Below are 17,902 nucleotides of genomic sequence, written 5' to 3'. Positions count from 1 at the left end.
GAAGAAAGAAAGTGTCATTTTTATTCCAGGTTAGTTCTCTGCCCTCTGAGACTCGTCGGGTGCGTGGGGATCCTCAGCACACAGATGGAGCCCAGAGCAGGGATGGGGGCTATAAGTACTATAAGAAAACCACCCAGCCTGGGCAACATGTTAGCCAAGAATGGTGGAACATGCCTGTAATCCTAGCTAGTTGGGAGACTGAAGTGGAAGGATCTCTTGAGCCTTCCTTATTCTACTAAGGTGGAATGGTCCTGGGCCCTGAGGACCTGGAGGCTGCAGCTGAGCTGAGGCCTCTCTGCTTCTCAAAAGGAGAATCAAAGAGTCCCAAAACTCAGGAGTAGGAGCCTCTTCTCTGAGAGTGAACCTGGTTTGTTGTTGTTATTGCTGTTGTTGTATTTCCCCTGATAAGGTCCTCACGCTGTGGCAACTTTTTTTTTTTTAAGACCAGTTCTCGCTCTGTCACACAGGCTAGCGTGCAGTGGGACAATCTTGGCTCACTGGAACCTCTGCCTCCCAGGTTCAAGCAATTCTCATACCTCAGCCTCCTGAAGGCTAGGAGTATAGGCACGTGCCACCACACCTGACTAATTTTTGTATTTTTAGTAGAGATGGGGATTTCACCTTGTTGACCAGGCTGGTCTCGAACTCCTGACCTCAAGTTATCCACCCTCCTCAGCCTTCCAAAGTGCTGAGATTACAGGTGTGAGCCACCATACCCGGCCAGCAATTTTTAGACATTGAAAACAACCATAACACATGGAGGGTGGTGTGGATAGGTGACTCTCTACACTTGGTGTTCCTGTATGCTGCAGCCATCCCTTCCTGCACAGGGGATTTTCCACGGGACAGAGCTGCGGAAATTCCCTATTGACACACACTCATAATTCATTCAACAGATGGTCAAGAAGCATATCATATGTTTAGACACTGTTCTAGAAACCAAGGGTAAATCATTAAACAAATTACATCAAGAACTTTTCCCTCAAAAAGTGATTAAATAATTAGTTGACCATATATTCTATCAGATGGTGATGAACTTCTATAGGAAACATTAAGCAAGGAAGGAATAAAGAGGCAGTGTGAGACATTGCAATTCTTAACAGAATGGTCAGGGAAGACTTCGCTGTAGAGATGGGAATTGAGCCATCCCGTCTGATGGTAAGGAATCATCAGATGCTTAAGGACTGAGCAACCAGCTACAGGAAAAGCTTATGCAGAGGACCTGGGGAAGGAACATCCCTGGCAGTTTCCAGGACCCCCAGAAGGCGATGCTGGTGTGGCTGAAATGGAGTGAGTGCAGGAAGTGAGAGGAGATGAATTCACAGAGACAACGAAAACACATTATACATGGCATTGTAAGCCACAAACAGTCTTTGGTTTTTAGGACGAGTGACGTGGAAAGCATTGGAATGTTTTGAGCTAAGAATTAACATGATCACACTTGGGCTGGCCTGTTGAGAGTAGACTACAGAAGGTGAGGACAGAATAAGAAGGAGGGCACTGCAGTGTTCCAGGCGTGAGGGATGGTAGCTTGAGGCAGGGTGGTGGCTGTGCTGACTCAGCATGACGGGTTAACTTTATTCACCCTGGTCCTTCCCATGGTGACTGGTTTGCTACCTCTGGGCCTTGGCCCTGGAAGCCACTGAGGTGTCAGCCAGGTCTGAGCCAGCATCACTTTCTCCATCTGAGTTTTCTGAGGGAGAAAGCAACAGAGCAGGTGGCTGAGGAGCCCTTCAGCTGTGCTCCTAAGGGCACTCTTACCCCAGATGTTCTGTTTCAAACTAAGTGGACATTTCTGGCTGCCTTTTCAGAATCCTTTATGCCCAGCGTGTCTCCCTGTGTGGTGGCCCTGCCTATCATTGTGGTCTTTCTGATGATAATCATTGCTGTATGCATCTACTGGATCAACAGACTCCGAAAGGAAAAAAAGATTCTGTCAGGGGAAAAAGAGTTTGAACTGGAAACAAGAGAAATTGCTGTAAAGGAACTGGAGAAGGAACGTGTGCAAAGAGAGAAAGAACTTCAAGTACAAGGTAAAAGAGGCTGAGTATGGTGGCTAATGGCTTGAATCCCAGCACTGTAAGAGGCTGAGGCAGGCAGATCACCTGAACCCTGGATTTCGAGACCAGCCTGGGCAATAAAGTGAGACCCCATTTAATTCAAAAAAAAATGTAGAAGAGTAGGAGGACAGATCAGCACCATAGAAAAGACACAACTCTCCCAGGTACCAGCATATGGAAGAGAGAGGAAATGCACAGCAGCAGCAAGGACTTGGAACTCTGACGTCCTTGGAATGAATCTCTCAGAGCTTTTGTTCTTTCACTCTGCCCACCTTGCATCCATTCATCTGGCTACATGAAGTACTAAATGGTTGAGCAAAAGCAAGTATAACAATGTACCAGCACTACCCAGCCACCTGATCACATATCATTTCTGGTTTCTGACAGTGCCCTAGGCATGAGGCAAGGGAGATGTTGCTGTTCATAGAAAGGACGGTTCCTGCATTGTTTACTATAAACCCAACTTCTTTTAGTTCTTCTGTGGAAGACATGATTTTGTTTCTGTTTGTTTTTCAGAGCAACTTCAAGAAGAATTGCGTAAGTCTAGCCTTTCCTGAACTACTCCATATACAATTTGAGTTCTGCTCAGTTAGCAACATCTCATGACATTCACCTCTGTCTGTCCCTTGCAGGATGGAGAAGAACAGTCTTACATGCTGGTGAGTGCCTCTGATGTTCCCTTAGATCTCAGCTTTCTCCTGCTAGCCAGCTAACAGGACTCCTTAGAGGAGATGAGCAAGGGGACCAGGGCTAGGCAGGGACAGCAGGGAGCTGGGGTCAGTTCATCAACAGTGTCCCAGCAATGATGCATCATGGCTCTTCCGTCAGGGAATCCCGGCAGCTCTCAATCCACCCTATGGTTTACATCCCAGGATCCTTTCTCTTTTGGAATAATTTAATGCGTGATTACCAGAGGTGTCCGATATATAGTAGCCTTCCTAAGAGTTACGTTTCAGTAGTTGTTGCTCTTTGATCCTGGATAAATTTGAAAATAGACAGTGCTGTCTTAGCAGCTTACATCCTGGGGATGGTATAGACTGTGCCAAGTTGAAGACCCATGTGGGGAAGAGGCCATGAGGGTTCTTAGTAAGCCTGACCTAAGGGTGTACCAATACGTGGCCAGAAATGCCTTTCTGCTCCTAGGAGAACACTGATACTTTGTGTACAGACTGCCGGGGGAGGGGGTTCGGGTAAGTGGAAGAGCACAGAACCCAATTGCCCACTCCTAGTGAGCACTTTTCATCTTGTGATTCATCCCCTCTGCTCGTAAGCACCACAGAATCCAAACTTTACCAGATACTATGGCACACAGACCTTTCCTCTTTAGGTGAATTTCAGAATTGCCACTGTCAATGTGGAACAAAATAGCAAATTGTCACAGCCAGACCTATTAACTTGGGGAATGGAGGAAATCATTTTAACACAATAGAAAGGTAGACTGAATAAGTAAGATTAAATACAGATGGGAGAGGCCTGCAGCATGCCCAGTGTCCGGAGCACTTCTTATACCTACAGAAGTGATACCTGAAGACATCAGACCCACACTGTTGAAGCAAAACTGGATGGGAATAGTTCCTCCCCACATTTGCCTACAGATCTCTCAGGAAGCAGGTTTTCTTTTGGGGACATTTATTCTCCTTTATTTTTTGAAAGGTGCCCTTGTCAGTCATTTAAGTCAGTTGTGATCTGGTAAAAGGAACACACAGGACCAATGAAGAGACCCTTTACCCTCCGGGATAGTGTGAAGGGAAACACTCACCTTATCTGATCCACTGGGGAGAGGAGGAGCAGGACATAAAGGCTCTGTGCTGGTTTGAGCCAAGTTGGAAAGTTTCTAACTAAAGAAAATCCAGAGATCATAGGTCTTTGTTTTGGTTCCTTTTTTTTTTTTTCTTTCGAGATGATATCTCGCTGTGTCACCCAGGCTGGAGTGCCGAGGCACAATCTGGACTCACTACAACCTCTGCCTCCCGGATTCAAGCAATTCTCGTGCCTCAGCTTCCTGAGTAGCTGGGATTACAGGCGTGCACCACCATGCCTGGCTAATTTTTGTATTTTTAGTAGAGATGGGGTTTCACCATGTTGTCCAGGCTGGTCCCAAACTCCTGACCTCACGTGATCCACCTGCCTCGGCCTCCCAAAGTTCTGGGATTACAGGCGTGAGTCACCGTGCCCAGCCAGAGATCCTATGTCTCGAATAGAAAAGGGAACACATCTTAGAATTCTGAGAGAAAGTAAGAATGATTAATTTTGCCTCATTTGCTAAACTGTCTGGATTTCTTAGAGCTCCAATTCTTCTCAAACTGAGGGAACTGCTGGAGAGATAGAAGGGAATCCTGGGGTTGGATTTTCAGTAATTCTCAGTGTGTGAGCTGCCTAGGATCAGAGAGCCTTCATGGAAGTGGCCACTAGATGGGGATCCCCCACAGACATCTGAGACCTCTCTGGGAATCAGGAACCACACAATCCCCAGGGTTCCTGAGACCCCAGGCCTAAACCTGAGACTTCCTCTGCAGTTGATGTGGTCCTGGATCCAGACACCGCTCATCCTGATCTCTTGCTGTCAGAGGACCGGAGAAGTGTGCGAAGGTGCCCCCTCAGGCACCTAGGGGAGAGCGTGCCTGACAACCCAGAGAGATTCGACAGTGAGCCTTGTGTCCTGGGCCGGGAGAGCTTTGCTTCAGGAAAACATTACTGGGAGGTGGAGGTGGAAAACGTGATTGAGTGGACTGTGGGGGTCTGCAGAGACAGTGTTCAGAGGAAAGGGGAGGTCCTGCTGATTCCTCAGAATGGCTTCTGGACCCTGGAGATGTTTGGAAACCAATACCGGGCCCTGTCCTCCCCTGATAGGATTCTCCCTTTGAAGGAGTCCCTTTGCCGGGTGGGTGTCTTCCTGGACTATGAAGCAGGAGATGTCTCCTTCTACAACATGAGGGACAGATCGCACATCTACACATGTCCCCGTTCAGCCTTTTCTGTGCCTGTGAGGCCCTTCTTCAGGATAGGGTCTGATGACAGCCCCATCTTCATCTGTCCTGCACTCATAGGAGCCAGTGGGGTCACAGTGCCTGAAGAGGGTCTGACACTTCACAGAGTGGGGACCAATCAGAGCCTGTAGAATCAATTCGCTGGTCTCACAGCCATGCAGATAAGCCCTGGTCATCTCAGCAGCCACTGCACAATGTTGTTGGTGGAAGACACGCCCTCCTCCCCTCTGGTCACGTCCCCAGTGGAAGACACGCCCTCCTCCCCTCTGGTCATGTCCCCAGTGGAAGACACGCCCTCCTCCCCTCTGGTCATATAAGAGAACAGCTTCCAGCTGCCTCTTTCACACCCACTCCAGCCCTCAGCCCCAGTTTTCTCCTCCTCACTAGGCTGTGGCTTTAGTAGTTCCTTTGCTTGTAACTATGGGACGGGATCCAGGCATAGGGAACTAGTTGTTTCATAGCTCCCAGACAAGAAAAAAGTGTGAGAAGTTGATGGGCAGCAAACCTGCTGTTTAACATCAGGGTGGCCACACTGAGTCCAGCATGCCAGTTGGCACCAGATGATATGGACTTGGAATGAGGCCAACAGGGTTCATCAGGATGTGAGAGGAGAGAGGAATCCACAGGACCACCAGAGGGTAGAGGGAACCAGATCTGCAGGTCAGAGATAGAGGAAGTGGAACCAGAGAGCTGGGAGGGACCAAGGTTGTAAGGGTGGCTAAGTCCCACCATAACATCCAAGGGAACCTGGGAAATGATGGCTCATTTCCACCCAACCCCAGGATTTCCAGAGCACACAGCCACAGGCCTGGACCTGGGACGAAGATGAATGAAGAACATGGACGCATGTGGATGTGGTTTGGCTCAGGTGTCTGCAGTTGGCAAGGAGTCAGTACTCAGTCCCTGAGTGTGGTTTAAGTTTGAGGTCCTGGCTGAGCCGAGGAGTAATGGACCAGGTCTACCTCAGCATTCAGGTTCAATGGGGACACCAGTGGCTTCAAACTTCCTGGTCTCATGATGTCTTTAGACACCTTACAAATGATGGAGGATTCCAAAGAGTTTTTGTTTATTTGAGTTAATATTTGTTGGTATTTAAGGCATTGGAGAATGAAACTAAGAAATGTTGTAATTTATTACCTTTACAACAGTTATTTATATTACATACATTTACAACATTTATTAATTTATATTAAAGTAGCATGAATAAGCCAACTCTAGGTTAATATAAGTAGAATGTTTGTGAAAAAATAAGTATGGTATCCAAAGCAAAATAAATTTTATTTAGAAGTGTGGCATTGATTAACTTTTTCCAAATCTAATGTGTGGCTTAAAAGAATATGACTGGATTCTCATATCTGCCTTTACACTCACTCTGTTGAGATATCATAGACTATATCGGCTCAAAAAAACTTTATCCTAGTGACAGAATGAGATTAAAAACCACAAACTGTGTTTTATTATTAATATGAAAATAAGATTATTAACCTTGCAGGCCCCTTAAAACAGTTTTAGCCAACTAAGTGAGACCTTGTCTCTACCGAAAACAAAAAAAAAAATTAGGTGTGGTAGCGCACACCTGTAGTCCCTGCTTCAGGAGATTAAAATGGAGGATTGCTTGAGCCAAGAGTTGGAGTTTGCAGTGAGCTGTGAGCCTGCCATTGCACTCCAGCCTCAGCAACAGAGGGAGACTCTGTCTCAAAAAAAAAAACAAAAAACACGTCAGGCACGGTGGCTCACGCCTGTAATCCCAGCACTTTGGGAAGCCGAGGCGGGTGGATCACCTGAGGTCAGGAGTTCAAGACCAGCCTGGTCAACATGGCAAAACCCCGTCTCACTAAAAATACAAAAATTAGCCAGGCATGGTGGTGGTCGCCTATAATCCCAGCTACTCGGGAGGCTGAGATGGAATCCTCGAACCCCAGTGGGGCGGAGGTTGCAGTGAGCCAAGATTGCACTACTTCACTCCAGCCTGGGTGAAAGAGTGAAACTCACGTCTCAAACAAAGGTTGGGGGACAAAAACGTATGTCAAAGACCGCCCACCCCACCCCAGGAATCCTCAAACCATATTTGAGAGTTGGGATAGAGGATTTGGGAAATAAATCAATGTGATGGTTAATTTTAGGTGTCAACTTGACTGGGTTAAGGAATACCTAGACAACAGATGGAGCGTTATTTCTGGATGTATCTCTGAGGGTGTTTCCAGGGGAAACTGGTATGCGAGTCAGTGGACTGAGTGGAAAAGATCTGCCATCAATATCTTTGGGCACCTTCCAATCAGCTGTGGGCCCAACAGAGCAAAAGGCAGAGGAAAGGTGATCTCTCTCTCTCTCTCTCTCTGAACACTCTTCTCTTGCTCTTCAATATCACAACTCCAAAGTCTCCAGCCTCTGGTCTTTGAGACTTACACCAGTGGCCCTGAGGTGTCAGAGTGAGAATCTGTCAAAAAAGAAAAGAGGGAAGGAAGGAAGGAAGGAAGAGAGAGAGAGAGAGAGAGAGAAGGGAGGGAGGGAGGGAGGGAGGGAGGAGGGAGGGAGGAAGGAAGAAAAAGTAACTGAAAAGATGGAGCTGTGAATTTCTGAGATAGGGAAATGGAGAGACAAGGAGCAAGATGGGGGTGGTGCAGAACCAAAGGTTCAGTTGTGGATACATTAAGGTTGAGGAGCCTATTAGAGATGCACATGGAGATGCAGAGTAGTCCATTGAATAACCAAGAGTCCAGGTGAGACCTCAAGGCTGGAGATAGAAATTCCATACTCAACTTTCCTATATGTTTGAAGAGTTTCATGATAAACTGTAGGGGGTAGAGGGAAGAATTGCATTTTGTTATTAATAACAGAGTCCTGAATACCATTGGCTTTGACAAAATGAGGACCGCTTTTCATGTCAATAAATATGAATGGTGGCCATCAAGGGCTGATCTGAGAGCTTGAAATGTCATACATGCCCCAGTTTAGTTCTGTCTTTATTTTCTTCTGTCTTAGCTTGTGGCTTGCATCTTCAGTGTTGCCTCATGGTCACAAAGGGCTGCCCAGCTCCAAAGTCCATATTCTACATAAGAGGAAGTAGAACATAGGGGGAGTGTAAGGGTCTACGAGCTGTTTTAGCCTCCCCTTAAATAATCTCTCTGATAAACAAAACTTCCACCCTCAAGCAATTGGTTCAAACCTAGTCCCTTGGCCTCCCCTGTCTACAAATGAGATGGATACCTTGCAATAAGAAAATGGGATTTTATTACTGAGAAAAGTGGATCTGGTATTGTGCAAGCAGCCAGCCAACTCTACCAAGAGCCTCAATTCAAACTGTTGTAGTATCATTTTCTGTCACTCGAGGTTTCAGCTAAGTCCTAGGGGTTTTAATTACTTTAAGTGTCTGTTTTATGTCATAAACAAATGATAGGCCTTTATATTTTATTTGTGACCCAACTAAAGTTGCAAGTGCTAGTGATGTAGGATTTTTCTTCTTTATCACTTTGCAAGCAGGGGACCTCTGGCCAGCAACATCCCACCCAAGCCTTGCTTGGCTACACTGGCATGCCCCAGCTCACCTGAGTTATAGCGTGTACCCACATTCGGCAGTTCCTGAGCTCTTGTGCCATGCCCAAGAAGAATGAGGATACACTAGACATTGAAGGGTGAGGAGGGATGAGAAGAATTTTATCAAGCAACTGAACAGCACTCAGCAGAGAGGGGATGCTGGCACCCCTACCCGAAGGCGGGAAAGTTCCCCCTGTGTGGCTGGGTCCAGGCCTGTTTTATGGACTCATAATGGGAAGTGTATGCTGATTGGTTTGTGAGTATGCAAAAAAGATTAAAGTGAAGACACCACTCAAAGGTGGCCACAACACTGTAAAAAACCAATTAGGAAAGGGTGGGTATATGGAAAGTAGTTGAAGGGTGGGGACCAATAAGAGGAAAGTGCACCAAACATGAAGACAAGTTCTCAACAAGTTCTCAATCTGGGCTGAGGATTTACCTTGTAGTTTGGCTTTCAGGCTTTAAACTGTCTTCGGCTTGGAGGTGGGGTTTCACCAGGCACCCATTGCTACCTGCCTTTGCATCTGACTGCCTCCTGTCTGCTATCACTAGGTCCCAAGGTTTGTAGCAAGGACCCCTTACAAAGACATCCCCCACAGTCTACCCAAAGGTTAACCTCAGAACGTATTTCATTGTCAGAGTGACAAACAAATACACGTGAAAATATAGTATGGCACAAAAAAGGAGCAAGAGGTGAAGAAAGGCTCAGTCACACCCAAAATAATTTTGTGAAAAATATAAAATATGCAGTTACTGACAGCACTAACTCTGGATACCAGAAAATTCTATAATTCAGTAATGGATCTGAGACCTGAATTTTGGAGGTACTAAAATAGATGCAGTAGATCTAGTTTTCATTCTGTTCATACTTTCATTTGGCTCTGTGGTAAAAGATGATAATGTTAAAAAAAAAAAGGATGATAATATCCTCTATGTAACAATTACATGCAAGGGGATGTCTGCAAACTGCCACAGTATCATTTTAATTAATACCTATCTTCTCTTCTTAAAATCATTTCATTTTTCCACTCAGTTCTCCTGATGTTTCTGTTACGATATAAAAGACAGCTGAATGTGAAGAAACACTGATTTTACACATAACACACACATTAATGATTCAAATAGGTAAACACAGAGAGCTGCACACACTTTGAGAGGTAGGGCTGAAATTTTTCATCAATGTGTACAATTCAATATAGTTTCAGTTTTCATTCTAACCTTCCCCAGTGGCTTCTGCCCAGCAACTGATGAGAAATGGTAACTCTGAGCCAATCAAAACACAAATTCCTACAAAGAGGATTATCTTACTGTTTCTCAGATCGAGTGTACAGCACATGCTTTCTTTTCCTTTATTCTGGATCGGAGAATCTTAACTAAAGCAGAAATTGTTGTGTTAAATTAAACTAAATTTGGTATAAGATATACCTACATTTAGCCTGAGGGATGGCTCCTTACTTGAGCCCTTAAATAATGAACTGCAACCTAACTTAGTATGTAAACTAACTGAAAGCTTAAGGCACAGGAGTATACTTTTGTAACAAATAGCTGAGTCTCAGCCAATCCCAGTAGCCGAACTTCAGTCGGCTCCAGTCAACCCTGCAGCCAGTGATCAGACTATGTTCAAATAAGGCCAACTCTGAGCTGTAACCATTTAAGCTGTTTCTGTATGTCGCTTCCCTCGTGGAATGGAGCTTACTGAACCTCTCTGATGGCTTCCTGATCATTCTGATGGTTTGCAAATTGTTCTTTGTTCAAATTAAACTGCTAAATTTAATTTGTCTAAAGTTTTCATTAACAACAGAGAACTATTGATTACCTTTTTTCTTTGGGCTATGATTTTCAGATAGGAATATTCAGGAGTAAGTGGGGAAAATTGCTTAGAGCCAGGGCTACAAGGCCTGGAAGAAGAGGGACTGAAAAGCTGAGAGGGGAACTGGCACAGAGAAAGGGGTGGGGATGGAGAGGGTAGAATGCATAGGGTGAGGAACTGAAGAGGCTGAGATTTGGCTGAAGAGGGACAACCTGAATGGAGAAACCTTCCAACTGCATGTTCTTAGGAACTAATTACGATCAGAAAGGAGCAAAGACTCTTCTTTTTTTTTTTTTTTGTCAGACAGAGTCTCACTGTTGCCCAGGCTGGAGTGCGGTGGCACAATCTCAGCTCACTTCAATGTCCGCCTCCCCAGCCAAGCAATTATCTTGTCTCAACCTCCGGAGTAGCTGGGATTACAGGCATACGCCACCACACCTGGCTAATTTGCTGTATTTTTAATAGAGACGGGGTTTCACCATGTTGGCCAGGCTGGTCCTGAACTCCTGACCTCAAGTGATCCGCCCACCTTGGCCTCCCAAAGTGCTGTGATTACACGTATGAGCCACTGCCCCCAGCCAGGAGAGGAAAAGACTCCTAAAATATCTCCTGGTTATGTTTAGGAATGTATTCCAAAAGGTTCTAAAAAGAGATGTGCCTTAAAGATTCATATGTATATTGTAAATTTTCAACTCCATATTTTCTAGGTGCCCCCAACATCCCCCCAAGAGCCTGTCAACGCCCTGCCCAGGTAACCAAGTATATCAGTGCAACAGGGCCAGTTCCTGCCTTCTTTCCCTTGCCTGACTGTGACTTCCCATCTTTTGATCTTTCTTCCTCTAGTTCACTTCCTTTGTCACTATCTCTGCCACCCACACCCACTTGCCTTAATCACCTTAACAGCAAGTGCTGAATTATTATAAACAAAAGGAGTCTGTCTTTTTAGTGCATGGGTCCCCAAGTATGTATATATGAATATGCAGCGAACTCCACGATACTAAGCTTCACTTAAGGATTTCTCCTACAAGGACTCAGTTGTCATATTTGGGGGCATTTCGTTTCGTTTTGTGAATGTTTAACCAAACTAATGGAGGAACTGTTGGTACAATGAGCTCAAAAAATATACAGGATCAGCGGGGCATAGTGGCTCACGCCTGTAATTTCAGCACTTTGAGAGGCTGAGGTGGGAGGATCACTTGAGCCCAAAAGTTCTAGACCAGCCCTGGAAACATAGTGAGACTTCATCTCTAAAAAGTTCTACAGCAGTGCTGTTTCTTAGAAGCAAAATAGTCCTGTAACCACTAACACTCACCAATGGTCAGACTTTTTGTTTCTGTCTTTCTCTCCAGTTGAAGTGACTCTCGACCCAAACACAGCCCACCCTCACCTCTTTATTAGGATTCAAATCTGTTTGACTGGAAGATTCGTGTCAGAAACTGCCTGAAAAACCAGAGAGATGTGACTCCTGGCCCTGTGTGCTAGGCCTGGAAGCCTTCACCTCGGAGAGACATTACTAGGAGGTGGAGGTGGGAGATGGGAAATAATGGTTGGTTGGAGTCTGTAGGAAGAATGTGAAGAAAATTCTCCTTGCTCCCAAGAATGGAATCTGGGCTGTGGAGTCAACTGTAAATGGGTACTGGGCCCTCTCTCCTCTCAGGACCCTTCTATTCTTGTCAGAGCCCAGCCCCCAGGTTGAGATTTTCCTGGACTGTGAAGCAGGAGGCATCTCCTTCTACAACATGAATGACAGAACCCCTTATCTATGCTTTCCCCAAAGGCTCTTTCTCTGGCCCCCTTCAGCCTTTATTCTTCTTGTGGTCATGTGATAAAAAGCCCCTGACCACCCACCCAATTGTTGATGGACTTTCTAGGGGTCAGTCTTGTGAAGCCAGGGGCCTAAGGAGATTCTGTTATTCAGAATTCAGAAAATTCTGCCTCCAGAAATACAAATATGCTCTTTTCTAAACAAGTGACAACACAATGTAGCCACAGGCTCCCTTAAGCAGCCACCTCATGTCAACTGATAGTCTTTGCTCTCTAACCTCTCTCGTCCGAAGTCCATTTCCTCTCCTGAGGCTTCAGCTGTTACTGTCAGACCCTCAGTTACTTCTGATGAGCAGGGATTAGGCTTGAGAAAATGGAGGTACATCTAGATTGGCATATTATGGGGGACTTCTTAATGTGCTTTTATTGCTGCTTTAATCTCTGAAAACAGGTTTTGGCAATTTGGAAATAATTCTGAGGACATATAAAGGATTGAGACTGAGTGACTTAGGAGTGTGAGAGGAAATATCTTGGTGTTGAGAACAGGGTTGATGTGGAGGAGTATTCTCTGTGTTATGCACGTAAAAAGAAAAAAAGGAAAAAAAAATCATTAGTGGGAAAGGAAGCATCCCAAACTGAAGTCCAAGAAAGGTACACAGAGGAAACACAGAAACAGTTGTGTTAGCAGAGATGACATGAAACCCAGCTGACAGTGAAATTAGGAAGTCGCCTTGGAATTTCAAGAACTTGCATTCTTAAGTTTTTGGTTCTATGTCCAACAGAGCAGCAAAATCCAGGACTTCTTTTGAGTCTCCATATCAGGCTAACAGAAAGACAAGGGGTTGGGAGATGCAGGGATGAGGAGGAGCTCAGGAGTAACAGTGTTGAAGAGATTCTGAGCAAAACTCCACAGTGATCTGTGTAATTTATATCCAACCCTGATCACTCCCATCTTCTGCCTGTCCAACCCTTGCTCAGATCTCAATCTAACTTCACTTCATTGTGTCCAAGAAGTTCTCTGGTCTTCTCTTCCCCTGTGGATTTAGCAACCCTCCATTTTAGAGGTATTTTCAGGAATTTTTTTGCAATGCATCATCACTATGAGAGCTCAGCTTCCTGCTCCCTAGGCCAATTTAGCCTAACATCCCTGTGCTACACCACTCCAACAGACATGCTATCAAATTAGTCACCATCTTTCAAACAACCCATCCCCAACCCACCCTTCACATATACAAAACCTCTTCTACCTACAGATTGTGTTTCTGTAATAGGAATTAGCTCATGTGCTTTTTGTTAATCCTGGAATTATGACAGCATTATAATGTCAGTGTTCCTTTTACTCACACTCAATTTTCTCCCAAATTAATGTTTTATGCCATTGAGGAAGAGTTATTTGAGTACAAAATACACCAATAGCTGAGCTCAGCAAACCTCAGAGAAATGCGCTAGCATATCTAATGCCTTTTAGCCCCATGGTTTTCCTTTTGGCTTAAAAGAAACAAGACTTTGTAGATCACATTTTGTACAAAGATGACAACTTCTCCACCTTTAGCCTGTTGTCACAATGTTACTCAGCCCTTACTCCTGTTGATGTCCTAGAGCCAGCCAGCTTGCACCAGTTTAGGAGAGCTGATTGTTAAATTTTCAGGAAAGTAGTGAGCAAAAATCACTCATAGTAGGAGTATTTACACCACAGAAATTGCCAAACAATACAAAACAAGGCATTTCTTCCTGCATACGATTTATTAGCCCACTACTGCTTTGTTCCCAAATTCAGCAAACTCATCTTTTTGGTATGCTTTTTTTTTTTTTTTTGAGATGGAGTTTTGCTCTTGTTGCCCAGGCTAGAGTGCAATGGCGTGATCTCGACTCACCACAATCTCCGCCTCCTAGGTTCAAGCGGTTCTTCTGCCTCAGCCTCCCGAGTAACTAGGATTGCAGGTGTGCGCCACCATGCCTAGCTAATTTTGTATTTTTAGTAGAGATGGGGTTTCCACATGTTGGTCAGGCTGGTCTCGAACTCCCAACCTCAGGTGATCTGCCCACCTCAGCCTCCCAAAGTGCTGGGATTACAGGTGTGAGCCACCACACCCGGCCAGTATACTTTCTATTAAGCTACATTCACCTACCTTCAGGTAAAGCCCTACATTTACTATTAAACACCTTTAGTTATTAGGAGTTTGGATAACTGTGCTAAAATTATTACTATTACTAATGTTTTTATTAGTGTTCTTTTTTTCTCTTTTTAAGGGTTTTTATGGACAATTTGGTGGGCATTAGGGAATGGGTGCTGCCTGATTGGTTGGCTTTATTAGTGTTTTGAAAACAAACCTGCATGGGTTTTTAGTTGTCTAAGCCCAACTCTATTTTTTTATAAGCCCTGGTGTTTTTGGTGCATGATTTTGAAGAATTCAAAGTGTTTGGTGGTTTTTTTTCCCCAGGAAAATAAAATAATATGTTGGGTTATTGTGGAAACACATACTTTATTTTCTCTAAAATCCCATAAATGCTTGGATAAATGCTTGGTTCCAGAATTTTAAGCATCTTTTTTTTTTTTTAGAGGGGAAGTTGAGGCCAAGAAAAGTGAAAGCATTTAGTTAAAAACACATAGTAAGAGACTGAGCTGCAAGCAAACCAGTCTCCCAGCTATTCATGCAGTAAAATGACTGAACTACAAATGGGAATAAGAACAGATTAAACTAATCTGGAGCCAGAGTTGTCAGAAAGTTCTGTAGGGAAATCCACAAGAATGTCCCCTTTGGTTCAAGGAATTCTTATGCAGAGGAAGAGAAATAATGTGATTTCTCTCACATGAACTCAGGGGCCAACTTTGGATAGAACTGCAAGCTGTACCTGAGAAACAGAGAAATATTCCTTTCTCCTTCATTTTATACTATTTCCAGCACCAAAACCTTTTCTTCTCTCTGCCTGCCCCCTTCCACACAAACTGTGCAGCTCCATTCTCATTTCCCCACTGAGGTGGATGCTGTGGAAGCACTGCCCTGATCACTCCATGTTGGACTGAGACACACAATCAACCAGCTGCAGAGAGTGTTGGTGGCTCAGGGCCCTCAGCTGACACCATATCATGGAATTGTTAAAGAGCCAAAGAGAGCCCTGTTGCCCAATGTTATTCCACCTCTCAGTGAGTGGACCACATCCAATGACTGGACAAGGTAGGTGTAAAGGGCCTGGACCCCTTGCACAAGGTGCACAACTCTGAAGGGTCGCCCCAGTTCCAGAGTTCATTGTGAGACTGCATTATATTTCAACTTCTGTCTATCCTCTTTCCTTAACTTCCCCAAGGTATTGATGCTGAGGAGCTCCCCAGTGAACGTCCTATAGTCTATTTCTCTGGAACCACCTAAGGTAGGGATTCTCAAAAGTGTGGTCTCACCCTAAGATCCTTTCGGGGATCCATGAGGTGAAGACTCTTTTTTTTTTTTTTTTGAGACAGAGTCTCACTCTGTTGCCCAGGCTGGAGTGCAGTGATCTCAGCTCACTGCAACCTCTGCCTCCGGGGTTCAAGCTATTCTCCTGTCTCAGCTTCCCAAGTAGCTGGAATTACAGGTGTACACCACCACTCTAGCTAATTTTTGTATTTTTAGTAGAGATGAAGTTTCACCACATTGGGCAGGCTGGTCTCAAACTCCGGACCTCAGGTGATCCACCCACCTCTCCCTCCCAAAGTGGTGAGATTACAGGTGTGAGCCACCGCACCTGGCCAAGACAATTTTTATAATGATACTTAAATGTTATTTGTGGCTGAGTATGGTGGCTCATGCCTGTAATCCCAACACTTTGGGAGACTGAGGTGGGCAGATCACTTGATACCAGAAGTTCGAGACCAGCGTGGGCACACAGTGAAACCCCCATCTCTACAAAAAATACATAAAATTAGCTGGGTGTGGTGGTAAGTGCCTGTAGTCCCAACTAGTCAGGAGGCTGATGTGGGAGGATCTCCTGAGCCTCGGAAGTCAAGGATGCAGTGAGCCATGATCACGCCTCTAGACTCCAGCTTAGGTGACAGAGTGAGAACTCTTTTTCAGAAAAAAAAAGAAGCAGGAAGATCACTTGAGCCCAGGAATTCAAGATCAGCCTGGGCAACATAGTGAGACTCCCCCATCTCTATTTTTAAAAATAAATAAACTTTTTAAAGTTATTTGCCTCTTTTACATACATACTCCCACATGTATGCATTGGAGTTTTCCAGATGTTAAAAATATGATGACATCATCCCTCTGACACCTATTGGAATGTATGTCACAATGTGTATTATTGTGTTTAAAATGCTGTGTTTTAAGGGCCGGGCATGGTGGCTCATGCCTGTAATCCCAGCACTTAGGGAGACCGAAGCACGTCCATCACTTGAGCCCAGGAGTCTGAGACCTGGCCAACATGGTGAAACCTTGTCTCTATGAAAAATACAAAAATTAGCCAGACATGGTGGTGCGTGCCTGTAATCCTAACTACTAGGAAATGGAGACAGGAGAATCACTTGAATTTGGGAGACAGAGGTTGCAGTGAGCCGAGATTGTACCACTACACTCCAGCCTGGGCAACAGAGCGAAACTCTGTCTCATTTAAAAAAAAAACAAGGCTGTTTTATTTATTTATTTGAGACAGGGTCTCAATCAGTTGCCCAGGCTGGAGAGTAGTGGCGCCATCTAGGATCACTGCAACCTTCACCTCCCAGGCTCAAGCGATCTTCCTGCCTCAGCCTCCCACATAGCTGCGATTACAGGTGCATGCCACCACACATAGCTAATTTTTGCATTTTTAGTATGTTGCCCAGGCTTGTCTCGAACTCCTGAGCTCAAGCGATCCACCCACCTTGGCCTCCCAAAGTGCTGGAATTATAGATGTGCACCACCACACCCCGCCCAGTTTTAATTTTTAAATGCTAAGTGTTGATAGATATAACTCACATAAATAAAAACTCTCTGGGGTTCTCGATTACTTTCAAGAGTATAAGAAGGTTATGAGACCAAAGCATCTGAGAATTGCTGCTCTAAGATAACCAAATCTACCCTGGGAGGAAAAGGCTTAGGTTTTAAAGCACAAGTTATTTTCAAATTATACTTTTAGACATTAAACACACGTGTGCACACACACACACGTAGAGAAGTCAGTGAGAATGGCAAAGTGAGGACTTCTGAAAATCCCTCCTGCCATAAAAACAATAAACACTGGCAAAAATTGCCAAAAAAGGCCAGGTGCGCTGGCTCACGCCTGTAATCTCAGCCGTCTAGGAGGCCAGGGCGGGCGGATCACCTGAGGTTGGGAGTTCAAGACCAGCCTGACCAACATGGAGAAACCCCATCTCTACTAAAAATACAAAATTAACCAGGCATGGTGGTGCACGCCTGTAATCTCAGCTACTCAGGAGGCTGAGGCAGGAGAAGCGCTTGAACCCAGGATGGGGAGGTTGTGGTGAGCCAAGATCATGCCATTGCACTCTAGCCTGGGCAACAAGAGCGAAACTCCATCTCGAAAAAAAAAAAAAATTGCCAGAATCAACTTTCTCAGAACTCTGTAAATTAACCTAAGGCTTGCAGCAATCAGAGTGAATTTTATTCAAGAACAATGGCTGAACCTCAGTAAGAACAGTAAGTTTTATAGACATTTTAACATGTCCTATTACACCACCACCCCCCCACCACAGCTCTGCAGTAGCCTAGAAACCACCCCACAATTACAGTGAAAAACAGCTCCTGACAGTCACTGGAATAGAAAGGGATTGGGGC

The 17,902-nt window shown here is 44.9% G+C and overlaps 1 protein-coding gene across 1 annotated transcript in view; it reads left to right on the top strand.

Annotated features, from left to right (window-relative positions):
- BTN2A1 (butyrophilin, subfamily 2, member A1) overlaps window positions 1-6,344 on the top strand; it is a 16,681-nt gene extending 10,337 nt beyond the window's left edge. Inside the window, exons 5-9 of the mRNA XM_011966418.1 lie at window positions 1,812-2,033; window positions 2,577-2,597; window positions 2,693-2,719; window positions 4,577-5,282; window positions 5,361-6,344. Coding sequence (XP_011821808.1) covers window positions 1,812-2,033; window positions 2,577-2,597; window positions 2,693-2,719; window positions 4,577-5,178 — 872 coding nt within the window. The 3' untranslated portion in view covers window positions 5,179-5,282; window positions 5,361-6,344. The remainder of the gene's footprint in view (window positions 1-1,811; window positions 2,034-2,576; window positions 2,598-2,692; window positions 2,720-4,576; window positions 5,283-5,360) is intronic.
- The last annotated feature ends 11,558 nt before the right edge of the window (window positions 6,345-17,902 follow it).

This window comes from Mandrillus leucophaeus, unplaced genomic scaffold (assembly GCF_000951045.1).
Source record: "Mandrillus leucophaeus isolate KB7577 unplaced genomic scaffold, Mleu.le_1.0 Scaffold760, whole genome shotgun sequence".
NCBI lineage: Eukaryota > Metazoa > Chordata > Mammalia > Primates > Cercopithecidae > Mandrillus > Mandrillus leucophaeus.
This window is presented reverse-complemented; position numbering and strand designations above follow the sequence as displayed.